The 17,769-nt window shown below is 31.4% G+C and overlaps 1 protein-coding gene across 1 annotated transcript in view; it reads right to left on the bottom strand.

The window, feature by feature from the left end:
- The window catches only part of LOC148273326 (papilin-like), a 180,716-nt gene extending 164,657 nt beyond the window's left edge, over positions 1-16,059 (bottom strand). The window contains exon 1 of the mRNA XM_088238884.1: positions 15,888-16,059. Within this exon, the coding sequence (XP_088095010.1) occupies positions 15,888-15,913 (26 nt within the window). The 5' untranslated portion in view covers positions 15,914-16,059. The remainder of the gene's footprint in view (positions 1-15,887) is intronic.
- Positions 16,060-17,769: the final 1,710 nt, after the last annotated feature.

The raw sequence follows: 17,769 nt of genomic DNA, 5'->3' as shown, positions 1-17,769 counted from the left end.
TGAAGGATTGTCCGAGGCAATTTGTCGTGGAATTTCACGCCAATCTTCTAAACGAATGGACCATCGACCAAGACGAGATCCATATTATGATGTATTGTGGTGATCCAAGATTCGGTTGAGATGGCTTATTATGCAATTTTAATTGATTTATGCGACTGCAACATATTTCTCATCATCTTTCCTTTTTCACTCCCAGTGAATATACAAATAATAAACCAGAAATCAACCTGTTATCAAATTGACTATTCGAATACCATCAAACGCCGAAAAATCTTAATAATGCAGTCTATTTTTAAGATCGGTCGGAACTCGGAACCAAACAAAATTATGTAAGATTTGCTTTTGCTGCATATTATTCCCCTGCTCCGAACGCATCCCCGTTTCAGTCCACAGCGTGTGATAGTCGCGACTTTATGGTTCCCGAGAAATCTCAGAATAGTTAAATATGAAGATACGAGGTAATGTCTAAAAAAAACTCACCATTACTAAATTATGAATATCAGCATATCTTGATATTATGTATCGGTGATATGTGATATAAAATATGCATCCTTTAAACCCTGATGTCAGCTGTGGATACTCCTTAAGTGGTACTTAAACATATCATAAGTCTTGTAAGCAGCTGGCGTCCATATTTTCTTTTCAAAAATGTTCTCCATCTGTGTTGTAATGTTTTAACTTAATACGAGGTAAAATTCAGTTTTTGTAGACAAGGACTGGATTCGACTCCCTGGGGAGCTGTTTATATTAACATATTATAACAGAGACGAAGAGCATTTAAGAGAAGGTAATATAGAAGTCTAGGCATCTACAGGGCTTATGACCTGTCAATGACTGGTTTAAGTGGCCACTTTACACACTGTGTAACATTCACCATTCTGACTATATTTGAACATCTATATTCCTTCAATTATTTCATCTGTTGATGTTTGTGAAGTCCATGGTCCATGAAAACCTGGTTCATGAAGAAGTATCGAAATTGAAAAAATAACATTTTCAGGCGTTGCCTAGTATGTAGATGAAATAATTCAATTAGATTAATCTCACCCGCATAAATAAAGGTTTCAGCTCTTTACCTTCACAAACATCAACAGATGAAATAATAGAAGGAATATAGATGTTCAAATATAGGCAGAATGGTGAATGTTACGCAGTGTGTAAAGTGGCCACTTAAACCAGCCATTGACAGGTCATAAGCCCTGTAGATGCCTAGACTTCCATATTACCTAGACTTCCATGTTTTCATCTCTGTTGTAATATGTTGATAAAATTTATGTTATTTATTGTTGATTAAAGTTACAGATACTTCAAGCACAGGCTATTTGGAATTTACTAAATGTCTCAATTATTGATGTACCAACGTTACGGAAACAAATTAATAGCATTAAACGTTCCAATACACCAGTTGCTAAATAATAATTTGCCGTTTCTTGATCAGCACAGCACAAACTATGGCTTGCATGCACCAATGTCCCGACTGTGTTGCATTGTAAACTCGAGACAAGATCTTGACTTTTTTGGTGTAAGTTTTTCTAGATTTAAACAATCACTAAGATAGACCAGATCTTGTCTTAAGGTAGAAATAATTATTTAATTTAGTCGTAGTTTTAATTTTCTTTAGTTGTATTTTATTTTAATCGTACCTATATAAATTATAAAAAAAAGGATTTATTATTGTGTCGACTTAATACGTCTGTAATTAAATAAATAAATAATAAACATTAATGAAAAAAACAGTTCTTGAAAGTGATTCTAACAGTATGAAAGCGTAAGATGTTCAAATTTATTTCCAGGCTGATTAATTTCTTGTTTAAGTAGCACTTAAACTAGCCAATGACCGGTCACAAGCCCTGTAAACGTCTAGGCTTACATATTTAAAATTTTCTCCATCTACGATAACGTAACTCCCTACACGATGAAATTCAGTCATTGTTTTTGAAAAAAATCATGTTAATTTATTTTATTTTTTTTTAAACTTTCTTTGTACATTGACGCGCTTATTGCCAGATAGAAATTTCTTCCAACCAGCGAACAAAATGAATGCTGCATTTTTTTTTCTTGATGTAAGTTATGTATGTAGCAAATTGCAAAGTTTCTGTATGTTGAGGTATGTGTCTTTCTACATTAACGGGACACAATAAAAAGTTGATTTAATAACATTGTGCATGATAAAGACGGATCGCATAGCATAGCTTCGGGCGTAGGCGAATAGCGAAAGCTCATAAAACACCTTTTAAACCAATAAATCAGGCAGCGTCTCCCGTCTGATATGCCAGATATTTGAATTAATCGAAATTGAAAGTAATTTGGAAACACTTACGATTAAATTCTTAGAAAAATTTAAAGCGTAAACTCAATTTTTCCTCAATAAATAATGCTCAAGTAATTTTGAAATTGTTAGAAATACCACTATTCCATTTCCACGCCAAATTATGCATAGTGCATTTCAAGGCGTATCGTAACAATTTTTGATACATGAAGGAAGGACGACTTACTCTTTGAGTACCAGACCAGGAATTGTGAAATATTGTAGTGCGAAAACAAAGAGTTCAAAAACGTTAAAGTCGATTTTCTTAATAGTTATTTATGATTTTTTCATTTTTTTTGATAAACCTTTATGGGTTACATTTAACAAAATATTTTTACTTTTAAAATTCACATTCTCTGGTAGTTTATTGTATAATTTCAGTCCATGTTTTATTAGTCTCTGCGCAGCTTACTATTATATTTGACTAATCATAATAATGTTTCACTGTAACTTTATTAACAGAAAAACAAATAAATAATTATCATTTATTTTAAATCATTTCCACCGTTTGTTTTTTTATCCTAATATTAATAAAGCGCGCCCAGCGCCTGCGGTGATCCAGGAAACTAGCTAATTATTCCAGCTAATTTTTTTATACAAATAAGTATACTACATTTTGAATGTCTTAACCCCAGTGCGGGTTTTTTCTCCTAGATTAAACTTGCAGATTACACAAATTATTTGAAGATTCTTGATTAGGAAAACTGACTTTTTCTTTTGAGATGGTACTTTTGACATAAGACCAAAATTACTTTCATGCGTCATATTGCAGGACATATTATATGGCGCTCGACGCAGCCGTTTTTAGCACGTTTAATTTCTAGAACAATTCGGCCGTTGACATTTTATTTGAATACCTTATATCGACTGAATTCATAGTGCTATTTTTTATTTAATTTTTAATGAGTTATGAGTTAAAGTAATAGATAACATATCTATGTAACTACGTTTTTTGAGTTGATTACATGGATGAGAGTTGTTGTATCACACAGAACCACAGAAAAATATCAATTTATAGTATATATTACATACATTATATTATGTACCTTCTATGTAGGTACAAACATATGATATTTTTTTATAGCTTACCTGTAAATAAAATCACCATTCGCTACTTATTTATTTATTTTATTTCATTGGAAAGCCAACAGTCATTTATACATTTATAAGAATCAATTATACCATAAATACATATCACAATGTCCAATTAGAGGCTTCCACATAATATTGTTATTGTAAATGTTGTCACATAAAAAATATACATAACATAAAATAACTAATCATACAAAACTTATAATATTACTAGAAATGTAAATGAATATTGGTCACACAGTTGCACATTACAATAAATAATACAATTATAGTTGACCATACAGTGTTCATTTATTATGTGCCTACATACAGAACTGCACATAACCTGCATTATATAGGCTGCGGATTCAAGGCGCAACATCATAACTTGAATTATTTTTGGAAATTTCACTTTTAAAGAAAGTTAAAGATATGTTATTAATATCAATACAATTTAATTTTTGATTACACATATGGCAGGTTCTATTTACAAATGAATTTTGAAAAGGTTAATTATTTTTATACGCATTACAAAGCTACTGCTATGTAATGCGTATAAAAAATGTTTTTTTTTTAAATAATAACTTCACACGTTCACAGCTGTCATTCGAAAACATTTTTTCAAATTCAGTAGAAATTCCGGAAAATAGTTTTGATTGGCAGAAAATATTAACTTTTAGCAACCTGACGCCAAAGTGCATAAAGTTTTGTACTTGAAGTGTTTAAATAAATTAATATGCATGGCTTATGAGTTTTTTGCCACCACTTTTCCTTCGAAGTCCTTTGCGCAAGATTTAGAAACCTTTGGGACGAAAATTTCTATTGTTACGAGTAATTAAAAATATTCATACGTATTTTTTATTATGCAGAATTGTATACGTTGCGGAAGTCTTGAAGATTATATCACAAAATATTACGTTAGAATTACGAAGCAGGTGGCTTAATACAATAGACATTACCGTCAACATTTTACAATTAATATAATTTATAGCTTTTTGACACACTGTGCATCCGAGGAACTTAACTTAAAATTGTATGGGTGATATATTCCAATCAGATAATCGTACGTGTGACTTTAAAGAACGTCAGTCTGTGGTAGCGATTCTTAACCTTTTTTGTTCTCCTTTTTTCCGTCTCCCCATCTAGTTGTGCATAGGGCACTGCATTGAAACTCCAATGAGGAACTTCAGCCCTACGGGAAATTGGATAAAAACTTTGTTTTCTTATGCGCTGTAAAAATTAGAGCATTACATTATACGGGAAAGTTTCTTGAAAATGTAAGAAAAACATATTATAATAAAAAACGGACTACTTTGAACGACGTGACAAGTTTATATGAGACAAGATTCCTTAAACTTTTGGATCGTAAATCTAAATTATAGTTAGAGCAAGAACGATAGAGGAAATAGTGTTGTACATAGTTAGTGCCACAGATTGGCAGATGGAATAAATACTTATTTATTGCCACGCAAAAGGGGACATTAAGATTAATTTTGGAGAGGAGTATACGGCCTAAGCCAATTACAACAGTTACATGAAGAAACATAAATGCAAGAAACTGAACAAAAAGAACATACAACTATTTAGCAAAGACAAACAAGGGCAAAACAATAATTGTAAACAATATATTAAAAAAACGAAAGACTTAAAACTTTGAGCTAAACCATACCAATCCAACTTCATCCCACACTGTTAAGTCGCGAAGAGATCTACGAAAAGCCGGAAGATCTATCCCAAAAAATTCTAAGTCGTGTGATGAATTGACTAATCAACATATTCTGAACATTGGGGCATAAAAACCAAAGATGCTCTTAGAAGATTTTATAAATAGCAGATTTTGACTTCTGGTGACACGGTTGGGAACATGAAAAAAATAGATTGCAACAGAGATAGGACATCACTTAAAGCATTAAGTATTTTGAAAATACATATAAGGTCCATCTCAGTTCTACGTCTCTCCAATGAAGACATATTAAGAGATTGCTCTATTTCAAAATAGGAATAATTACCCCTTTGTAATCCGAGCAACCATGCCACTTTTCTTAGAAAACGGTGTTGGACATACTCGATATGGTCAATATGAGTCCTGTAGAATGGAGACCAAATAGGAGAAGCGTATTCTAGATGGGGTCGAACTAGTGAGCAATAAAGAGTTTTGATGGTATTAATATTTTTGAAGTCCGCCGTCGATAAAACCGAGAAGTTTGAGAGTTTTGTTTACATTATTATTAATGTGTTCACGATAGGAGAGTTTACTATCTAAAGTAATGCCAAGATCCTTTATTGACGAAACCATTGAAAGGGAAGTATTTTTTAGTTTGTAGTTGAATTGTATCGGTATTTTCAATTGAATTGAATTGTATAGGTCAATGTTAAGTTGAAGACAATTGATGTCGCACCATTCATTAAAACAATTGATATCATGTTCCTCGTTTTCTGCATCCATCGACATTCGCATCGTAAATCCTTTAAGCCGTTCTTTCGCTGTCCATTCGCTCCACATACTCATACCAAGGTAGCACCCCTTTCTTTATTCTGTCGATAATGCATGTCTCAGCCTTACACGAATTTTGTCATTTTTGTACTTATAATAAATCGTTTTACTATACATTCGCCTGAGAGATCGCATTTCGACAGCATTAAACCTACATTCATCATTTTTTTTCCAATTCCATACTTAGCTCCTATACATTAGAGTTGGCACTAGAACTCCATAGTAAACTGCTAGTTTCGCCCCCTGCGATAAATATTTGTTTGCCAAATTAAATTTCAGTGCACCGTGCACCCTGTTCCCGGCTCTTATCCTCCTTTCAATAACTTTCTCAGTCTTTCCATCCCTAGTAAACATACTTCGCAGGTACACAAATTCTTCTACCTGATTCAGAATATCTCCGTTCACACTGATCTCACATTTAGTTATATTTTCATCCCTTTCAAAAAACCATCACTTTCGATTCATTACATTCATCAGCAAATCGCTCTCATTAGCAAATTCAACCAGTATATTTATCAAAAATTTAACTAAATGTATGTGCAATTCTTTATATTCTATTATTTCTAATATAACAAATGTTGTTTTTCCTAATAAAAGTAACACGATAATTTCATAAAGTTAATACCATTAGATTAGATTATTATTATCATTTTTTTTTTGATTTCTTATCTCCGACGCCCTTCGTATAAGTCACCAAAAGATCAATCTTGTTATCGTGCATATAATTCAAGAAGAAAAAGTTCAAAAACTAAATATTTCTTCAGGGAACAAAAGGTAAGGCTCTGGTGAGATAGTCGGGTCGTCAAGGGAGGCCATATTTAAGTAAACTATGCTCAGTAGTGCTATGTCGTAGTTACTAAGATAAATTAAGTATCTTTAATGCCAATTTTCGTAAAATTATTTTATTATCAGCGATAGCTTTGTTTTAGAATCATGTCGCTAATTAATATTACATATTATTGTTTAATGTAAATTAATCTAAATTAGTTTATTATGATAAAACATCAAAGTCGCTCTTTTATCGCTGGTTTAACAATTTCCAAGTGTGAACAAATTTGGGAGTATGTTTTATCAAGTTTTCAAATTATTACGCGTATTTTTGATGAACGCGAAATATATTCTGAAGTACGTTTATTTTATTTGAAAACAAACTAAAAAAGTGGGCCGAAGGAAAACGTATTTTTATTCTCTGAAAGAAGTTTTATTGACACAAGAAGAAATAATGATAACTACATTTGTTTATTTTTTACAAAAACAAGGTAATCAATCATTCTCTGTCGAAAATAAACAGATCCACAATAATATGTGGTAGAAAGTTGAAATACTATCTTAGGTAAAAGGAAAATATGTCCAAAAACATTTTTTTGGCTTTAATAACAATATAATATATTATAAGCCTTATGTTGATTGAAAAATTAGCAGTTTACAATCGAGTCCTGGTGCCGACCCGTATGTGCGAGAGCGGAGTGCAGAATTGGAAAAGCAAGAATGAAAGTAGGCTGAATGCTGTCGAAACGCTATCTCTCAGGCGATTTTGTGGTAAAATTTTGTAAAATAGGCCAATGAGATATAATATATAGAGATAACACTCCATACAAATCCAAACTAAAAAGTCGTTCCCAAAAAAAAGGAATGGCCAGCAAAGGGAGCAAGTATCGTCACGTCATATCACGTCGACTTTGACAAGCAAAACAAGTAGTGCAGTAAAAAGCACCGACTATTTACATCGGTCTATTGTAAGTTATATTCAGTATGTCGCTTTCTTTCGCATACGCGTCACGTTTGTTAATCTTTTCACTATACGCCCGACTGACTGAACAGGACAGAGACAGGAGATTATTAGTAAAACTTTTTTTAACATTAAAATAGCTATTTTTAACAAGTACTGATTAAGATAAAAATATTACTTACTGGTAAAAGGTTATACCATCTCTTTTCCATATCGATTTGTGTAATATCTTAGCGTACATTTAGGCATTTTAGTCGTTGGGATGAGAAAAGTAGCCGTTGAACGCTTGCAACTGACTGAAGACCGTTCTATCAAACATATGCTAATTGGCCGCAGGTTGAGGAAACTTTAGTAATGTACCTCAATGTAATAGGCACATAAATGTCGAGATCCGTGCGTTGGGTACTGTACTGGCGGCCTCTGTAGTGTAGTGGTCAAGACGCTCGGCTCTCGCACGGAAGGTTCCGGGTTTGATTCCCGGTGAGAACAAAACAATTAACATGATTTTTATCAAGTATGAGTTTTCAGTGCTGTAATTTTTATTTTTTATTTTTATTTATTGTATTTTTTTCCTTTGCGTTTTACAATAGGTATACATAAGTTACAAATACAAAAAAAAACTATTGCATTGCCACAAAAAAATTCACAAAGGCATGGTCCGTATATGGGTTTACATTTTATTTTTAATTGAAATAAAGTCTACTGGAAGAATACTATAAATATCAAAAAGTTAAAAAATGAGTACTAATTTATTTATTTGACGGACTTATGCAGTCCATTCTAACAATGGAAAATACAATTTCTTTTAATAAATACAGGCGCTAATAAAAAAAATTACAATTAAATGAAATTAAAGCTACGACGAAATTAATTAAAATTACTACCACAAGACAAGATCCGGTCTATCTTCGTGAATTTTTCAATCTATAAAGGCTTATACCAAAAAAGTCCAGATCTTGTCTGGAGTTAACAATACGACACAATCGGGACATTGGTGCATGCAAGCCATAGTTTGTGCTGTGTTGATCGAGGAACAGCACATTATTATTTCGCAGCCGGCGGATCGGAACATTGAATGCCACTTGTTCCAGTATCGATGATACATCAATTAAGCCATTCAGCGAATTAAACATAAATATGGAGTCAATGTTATTTCTACGTTTTTGTAGACTTGAGAACACAATCATCATTGTAATAATTGGGCCTCCTGACCTGTTGTGTTGCAAAAAATAAAAATATAAAAGGGTGCTACGTCGGTTTGGACATGTAGAGCAAATGAACAGCGGAAGAAAGAAAATAATGCTTGATTGATGCAGAAAACGAGACGATGCATACGGCACTATTATTTCACTCGTCCGACGTTGGATAAATTTTCTACAAAGGTTTAAAATATATGCATTTTAAACTACCCAAAACCGAGACGTAATGCGCCCTATGGGACAAACGGTACGCATGACGTTGCTGTGCGCAATTTTTGTTAGAAACGCAATTGGTGGGCATAATAATCGGGTTGTGATCCTCTGGCTAGTGTCTCGGACTCACGGACCAAAGGTATGTGGTTCGAATCCCACTCTACCCCAACTTGATTCCCATTTTCTTATAGTGAGTTATTTACAACTCGTTGAAAATGGACTTCAACATTAAATATTTGGGTAAATCATAAGAACGCTAATATTTCTTTTTTTTTTTTTAAATAAAAAAATAATGATAAACAAAACTCAAATAAATTTATTTAGTTAAAATAAAATTAAGCATTGAAGTGTTAAATTTGTAAAAATCTACCATAAATAAATATTGAATTGTTAACGTAATTTCCGACTTATGAAAATATCCCTTTTAAGATCTTTTTGCTAGCTAGAAGGGCGGCATCACCAGCATACAAAAGACAGGGTCCCAGGTAAATTTAAACCAGCAGAATATAAAGAATTCCAAAATTTCGAAATTAAATTATAACCAAGGTGTCCCAAATATGTTGTGCTGTCCTACAAACGATTCTTTAACAAAACAATAAGATAATTTAAGTCATACTTAGCGATGAGTGATAAATGGTAATTGACTTTTCTAGCAAACATACCTGCGTATGTTATTCATAATAACTTTACTATCGCTAACTGATTTGAATATTAAAAAGCAGAGATACTGAACATTTAGTTCGTGTACTAAACTATTTATTGCATTATGTACTCTGAACATTCAGAAGATTCGCTGTAATAGCAGTTCTAAATAACTTTGAATTTATCATCATAATTCTCCTTTTTGTACACAGTTGTGCATAGGGCACTGAATTTGTCAATAATTTGTAACGTAATTAAATAATTTGTTTATATGAACGTAAGGTGATCAGTCTTACGCTGCAAGTGCCGGTCCAGAGACAGTGGAATATTGCAGCGTTAAACTATCTTATTATTTTAGGTTGACCATCCCAGCAATCGAACCCAGGACCTCAAGTATGGTAGGTGAACCAATCACTAGCTTAAGAGGACCATTACAATGAAGTATCGAATATTAGGTTATCGAATTTTTATTTATTTTATTTTATTTTATTTATTATTTACATACAATATTACATGTTTATTATTTTTTGAAACATTTTTTAATTTTTTTATATTTTTTATACAGGACTCACCAAGCCAATTACTATGGCTTGTCGGTAAAGATCCTTTACATTAAAACATATGATAACACTACATAGTTATATAATAATAATTACTACTAACTTAAATACAAAGAGCGAAAAAAAGTACATATAATTAATGTTTTCAAATAATATTTAGAAAAATGTAAAAAAAAGCAAAAAATAAGTTAAAGATATCGCAATTATAAGATAAAAAATTAATACAAAACCGGAGTACCAAAATTTAAAACAGAAGTGTGGACATATTTAGTAGGCACAAAGCATTTTATTAAAAACATTATTTCTTAAAATATCTATATCTGTTTCCATATCCATATCTATATGTAAGTCTATATCCATATCTTTATCCATATCTATGTATATGTACATATCCATACATACATACATACATATCCATACATACATACATACACATATACACATTAACATACATATACACACATATAAATATCCATGAGAATATTACATATTTATAAATTCTGTTTTATATATCTATATTTACAAATATTCTGATCGAATAGCCAGTCTATTATTTTGCCCTTGTCACTTTTGGAAGTGCCATTTCTAAGATTGATTGGTAACAAATTGAACAAAACTGGAACCACATATTTCAGAATTTTTTTACCATATTTGTTGCTTATCTTTGGAATCACTAAACCTTCACTTTGTGTGAATCTTGTGTAATAACAATGTTCAAATAAATTTTTGAATTTACCACTTTTTCTTTGTTCCAAAATGTACATAAAAAAGTCGGTAAGTGGTTAGACGCACGGTTTTAGGGCCAGACCGCAAAATCTCAGTGGAACATTCCTCAGTGTAGACTTTTTAAAAATCGTTATAAATTATTTTCAACTCCGAATTTTTTTATTGATTTTTTAAAAATGTAATTCAAAAATAAAGTCAATCTTTAATTTTTCGGACAAACTTTCTCTTCTACAACCCCCTACCCCTTTCCAACCAAGCTTGTAAAATCGATCAATTTTTTTCCTCACACGTTTACCCTTAAAACTCAAAAGTTTGGTGGAACGGTTTTTAAGGTGCCAAGATTCGCACCGATATAGAAGTAGCGGCATTCTGCAACACTTAAATAATCGGCATTTCATTTTGACCCAGTATAGACTAGAGTTTTAGACAGCACGCATCGTGTAAAAAGTTGTAGGATTGCGCGCTCTTTGGCCTTTTTCACACATGCCACGCTAATCTACCCAGCCCGGTAATTTTACCGGGTGTACCCTACAAAAGAAGACACATTGTCGATGCGTTTGTAGGGTGTACCCGGTAAAGTACACCCCACAAACGGCCGGGTGGATTGGCGTGGCATGTGTAAAAATGCCCCTTGTGTTTACTACTATCCTCAGTTATGTGTTTTATTTGTATAATGTATACAAATATTTACTAACGTTTATCAGAAAATCAAACTTTATAAGCCTTAAAAATGAGTGGATTCCCATATCGTTAGCTAAAACTGGTTGCGGTCCAATGGTAAAATGTCGCGCTTCTCTTCATTAAATCTTTTTTTTTAGAGTTACATTACTTTCGTTGGTATACGGAAATTGCTTTAGTGTGTTTTACGAGACATGTCGTCTTCTACACGCCACGCATAAATAGATAAAGAATATATATACAATATCGTCTTAATGCGTTGTATTCTGTCAAATCGTTTTGATTTACTATGGATAATAGATGCATATAATGTAAAAATACATCAATATATTGAGTATGTCAAAATGCTTGTAGACAACGGAGGACATAAATAGGAGGAATTGAAGAAATATGGATGTTCAAATATAGGCAGAATGGTAAATGTTACATAGCGAGTAAAGAAGTTCTCCATCCCCGTTGTCATATTTTATTCTTAACCCTCTCAGTACCAGAGTAAAAAAAATAAAAAAAATCATTAACTCTTAAAAGGCTGTGTTACAAAATGCCTTTATAGGCAGTGATGTAACATCGTGTTACATCACTGCGTGCAAAAGACAAAATATTCGGAAATCGAACATTTGAAAAAAAAACAGAAGCGTACTCTTAAATAATTTCTTGGCAATAATTTAGCCTTTTTATGGCAAAATAAATTAAAAATCATTAATGTCCCGGTCATCTTACTAGCGTGCGTTCATTGTCAATTACCGACTGATTGAACGAATTTGTTATATTATATTTTTTATCTCTTTCACACAAACGCCTGAAACAAAATAGCGTCTGTGTCTTTCTTTTAATTCGTAAAACAGATTTATTGTAGAATTGGCGTCACTTTAATTTGTATAACTATTATTTGCATTGTAAGGATAAATATTTAATTTGCTCTCGTATTTTTTCCTTATTTAATTATCAACTTTAATTAATTATTTTTTTGTTCGACATGTGTTCTTTATCTTTTCTATTCCTTTTATTCAGATTTTTTACTCTTACTATTTTAAAAAAAAAATAATTTGAATGTAACATTCAATTTTTACTCAAATGTTTTTTTTATTCAAGTATTATGCATCTACACCATAGATTTACGTATTCCAGACCTAGTATACCCACGTTCAGACTATGCCTATGTGGTATTTTTTTGTTTTCATGTAAAGTTATATATTTTGTTATAAAAATGTACCAAATGTAAAAGAAAAAATTATCTAAAAAAAAAAAAAAAAAAATGTTTGTTTTAAAATCCAGAATATTAAAGAAAAATATAACTTTCTAAATCCAATGTGAAAATAATATGAAAAAAAAAGTACAACTTTATAATTTTAATAAATAAGAAAGATATATTAAGTCTCGTATCCTATGTAGACTCGTGTTACTCCAAGAGTTAAATCCGTTTCTATTTTATTTTTTTTAAGTGTAATGTAAAAAATAATATTAAATAGAAAGTATATACCCGCTGTGTTTTTTACACTACGTACAAATAATAGATCTTCTTACTTTTATTAAGAGTAGATTCTCTGAATGATAAAACATAAGACCCATCGCAACTCTTCCTATTAGTGCTATAATTTATAGATCTGGAATAGGTTTTAATTAATTAACCTTAATTAATGCGATCATATCGTCCCACGCATTTGGATTAAGCGTTTTTGAAAATGTACATATAGGGGATTGCATTCAAAAGAACTTAAAGACCATGATCTCTGCTACAAGAGGATTACTCGTTAATGCGTCGGACAATAACTATCAATAATTATGATTCCGGGTTCAACCTGACTTGTTTATTTAGATATTTTATCAGAATTTTTTTTTTTTAAAACTTAAATTTTTTTTCAAGCCAATTAACAGCCTTAATAGATTGGCATGAATGATATAATATAATGAATTAAATTAACTTTATCTTAACAATCTGGGAATCTTTTTGACTCTCCATTCCCGGTTATATGTAGCTAATACACAATGCAACTCATAACTTGAATGTCTCTATAAATATAAAAAATGCTTGGTTAAGGTTTTCGGTATTTCTCCATTACACATTTACGTATCATTTGAATCATGTGAGTTATATAAATAATAATTGGTCATAGGAACAGCATTTTGTAACAAATCGGAGATGAATCTCTTAGGCATTTACAAGTTTATGGAAGAGTACCGAATATGCAGTTGCGTAAAAAACTATTTGCGTCTCACTCTTGATGCTGTACGTATATTCGCGAGCGAGAGAGACAAATTCACTTGTCACGCAGGCCAGTAGCAAAGTAACCTGTACCTTTGCTACAGAACGCCAGTTTTACGCAGCGGCCTCACCAGCATTAGAAATGGTTTTAGCTCGTTAACTTCACAAAGATCAACAGATATAACAATTTAAAAAAATAAAGATGTTCAAACATAGGAAGGATATGAATGCTTAACAGTGTGTAAATGCAAAACAATAGTAGGTCATAATATCATATCTTAGAACTACATATGCGCTGTCAAACATATTTTCCATCTCGCTGCAATAAATTTAGATTTAAATAACTCCCTGGAAAGGAAATCCAGCCTGTTTTCAAACATGTGGACATACTCAAAAATTTTTTGAACATTAATTCTATTTAGTAGATATTTTGTTTCGAAATCTCATCCATTAAAACAATTTAAAGCAACTAAATGAATGTATCATGTACAAAATATGTTGAAAAGAATTTTCTGGAGTCAAACATTCAAAATTATTTTTCTCAGTTTACTGGTATGCGGTATACCGACGATTTCAGATCCACCCAGCCAGGAATCAAGCTCAGGACCTCAGGCATGGTAGGCGAACGATTCAACCACTACACAACGCGGGGGACTTATTTCTAGCCGATTACCTTATTCTGGACTTTTGACTGAGAACAGCCATCGAGTCAAAAATGCTCGTTCAGAGTTATGATTCTATTTCAGATACAGAATTGCATCCTTCATTCGACTGGACACAGATAACATAGTAGCTTATACACATTTTAAACGTTCATTTCGTTAGTATTCTGGCGATTGTGTGAGTAAGATACATACTGCTTGGCATTTGTTCTAAATGGGCGGTAAAAATGCCCAATAATTCTTTTTCTAGCAATAATACGCCATCAAATATATAACAAGGCGTGAAAGATGCTATTTGGATAAATTTTTATTAAGAAAATAATGCATTAGCGGTAACTTTATACCGTACGCACAGTTCAATCGCAAAGAACCCACCTTAGAGTTGTACTAAATTGTTAACGATTATCTTATATTTTTAATCGATTTTTTTTTCAAATAGCGTATTCTTTAATTCAAGTACACATTTAACGGTACATCAAAATTATTTTTTTTAGCTCTTTTTTTTATTTGCTCCTCAAATTCTTATTTTATTTATTATTTAATTATTTATTTTACAGAAACATACAACTATGATTAAATTACATAATAAAAATAAGGTTCAAAGACAATTCAGCGAAGTTTCTAAATAAAAATAATACATATCTTAATTATGGTACATTTTTAAATGTGTGCATGCACATATTTACGTGTATATATCCATATATATATTTATGGATATGTAAAAGGGTGTATTTGTATGAGAGTAAATTTAGAGGTGTGTCAGGGACGTAAGGGTGTATTTGCGAGAGTAAGTGATCAGGTGTGTGTAAGCGTAAGCATCTTTAAAAAGCAAGTAGGAGCGTATCGCAGCCAGATAAAATGAATCTTAATTTATTTTTGAATAAATTAAGGGGCATGTTAAATATATCGATAATTTTTTAAAAAAAAATTGGTTTGTATATTGTTTGAGCAAGAACGACGCATAGTGCTAAAGATGTATGTACTTCTTCATATATTTTTTTTATTTATAAATCCATACAACACAAATTATTTTACAAGTACAAGGCTGCCATAAAAAAAAATTAATCCCAAAATTGCAATGCAAAAATACAAAGGCTTAAAAATATTGAAGAGATGCCTGAATGTATGACAAATGAAAAGAATTTAGAATTTTTGAATCGGTCAATTATATTATAAAAATCATTCTCCTCCACTTCTCCACTCTATTTCCTCATCCCTTAACCTTCACATTGTTGTCTGATATAGTATATTATTTATTCTCTTTACTGTGTTACGTGCTCTCTCATTATATTTGTGAAAAACTTTAACTGGATGTATGTGCTATTTTTTATATATTCTATTTTTATATACCAACTGTTGTTTTTCCTAAAAATAAAATAAAATATTTTTTTAAGTTTCCTACCTTATAGTCAGTGTGAAAAGCCCCATGTCGGTTGATTAGCCTATCACCCCTTGACAAGATACCACTCACTTCACCATTTGGTATTAGGACCAGGTAACATCGACGCACCAACTACACCACTTTACGTCACCAAACACTGTTTTATTTTTTACAACCCCATCTGGAAAAATGAGAGAATATATTAAAGTCAAGACGCATAATATTATCATTTCTTTAAAAAATCAAGATTTTTTTTGTTGTCTTTTACATTCAAATGGTTTTGTTTTCAAAGGAATAAGAAATTTAATAATACAACCAACGAACTAAAAACTATTACCTTGATCAACAAATAAATTTTAAGAAATTTTTAAAACCCGAGTAAAAACAGTGTTTTATTGTGTGTATTATTAATGTTTTATTATTTTTTGTATTTTCCTTTATTTCGCATTTTTTTCAATTTTTTTTATTCTCATTTATATTCGATATTATATAAACTTAGATGACAAAATAATCATAACAGTGTAAGTCACTCTCCAAGTACAAGAGTTTGTTTCTTTTCTGGAAAGTTACAGTTTTTATGATTAACTTAATATTTAAAAGTATATTGTAATATAATAAAAAACATTTATTATTTTTTGTTACAATATTATTATTTTAAAAAAAATGTTTTTAGTAATTACACAATTTTTTCTAATGTTCTAACTCTAATTTCATTTTCACCGCAATACGATACATTTTTTTATATTTTTTTTATTTATTTATTCACACTCTTTATCAAAATACGTTTATATGTTCACTTTGCCCAGCTAACAAGGGTACATACCCCGTTCCAAGCTAGGCAATTACATTTTAATATATAATAATAGTTAACACATTTATATAGAGCACAGACAAACAAAATATAAACTTATTCGGATACACATTTTGATTCATATACATACAGACATACACATATATACACACATATATATATATACACATATATACACATGTACATACACACACACGTACATACACCCATGCGCATACACATACATACAATCATAAAAACATAGACAATTTATTTATGCGAAACTTCATGGTTGTCATCTATAAATATATTTTTTTAAAAATTATTTTTTATATTTTATTTTTGACATCCAGTAAGATTCTCCAATCCGTGGCATGCATCAACTTTTCTGACTCCCTACGACCAATGTCATGAAAGAGCGAGGTCAACACCTTCCGTAACTTGACAACACTCCCGTCTTTCCACGATTCTGGCAAAAGGTTATGGACCTTTTTGCCTACGTAGTAGTGTTGTCTCGATGCCAGAACAGTGTTGACCCCTTCACTAAGTATCAGATCCCTATTATAGTATCTTGTATTATGGTTGTGGTTGACGCTTGGGTAAATGTCTCTATTTATGTGTGTAACCACTATCGTTCTCAATATATACTGTTGAATAATACTCAGTACTCTGAATTATTTGAAGAGCAAGTCACTTGGATAACGAAATGTTTTTTTTTTAAATGACTCGGATTAAAGATTTATGTGCAATTGCTACAGGTTCAAGGGCGGTTAAATTTTTTCAAGGGCAATTGAAAGGAGCTTTAAAAAGTTAGCATTCAACGGAGAAGAAAAAAGGCTCTAAACAGATAGTAGGGGGATTGATACATCTATTTTTCGTTACCAAAAATAACACAAAAACCGCGAAACAAGGTTGTCAGCAAATTTTAATTTATTCGCAAAGTTCGGTTTTAGTTACATAAATTTCTAAATATAGGTAGATGTCAATACTACCAATTTGTTAATTGAGAAAAACACACTTAATGGATACAAATGGGTATAAAGCAGAAGATAACATAAAAAATATTAAACAATGATTTGAGTTTGTCAATTTTTTGTAGATAAGGACAGGAAT

Source organism: Micrasema longulum, unplaced genomic scaffold (assembly GCF_059751315.1).
Source record: "Micrasema longulum isolate JH-2025_06_02 unplaced genomic scaffold, ASM5975131v1 h1tg001987l, whole genome shotgun sequence".
NCBI classification, from domain to species: domain Eukaryota; kingdom Metazoa; phylum Arthropoda; class Insecta; order Trichoptera; family Brachycentridae; genus Micrasema; species Micrasema longulum.
Note: the sequence above shows the minus strand (reverse complement) of the source record. Positions and strands in the feature narration are given on the sequence as shown.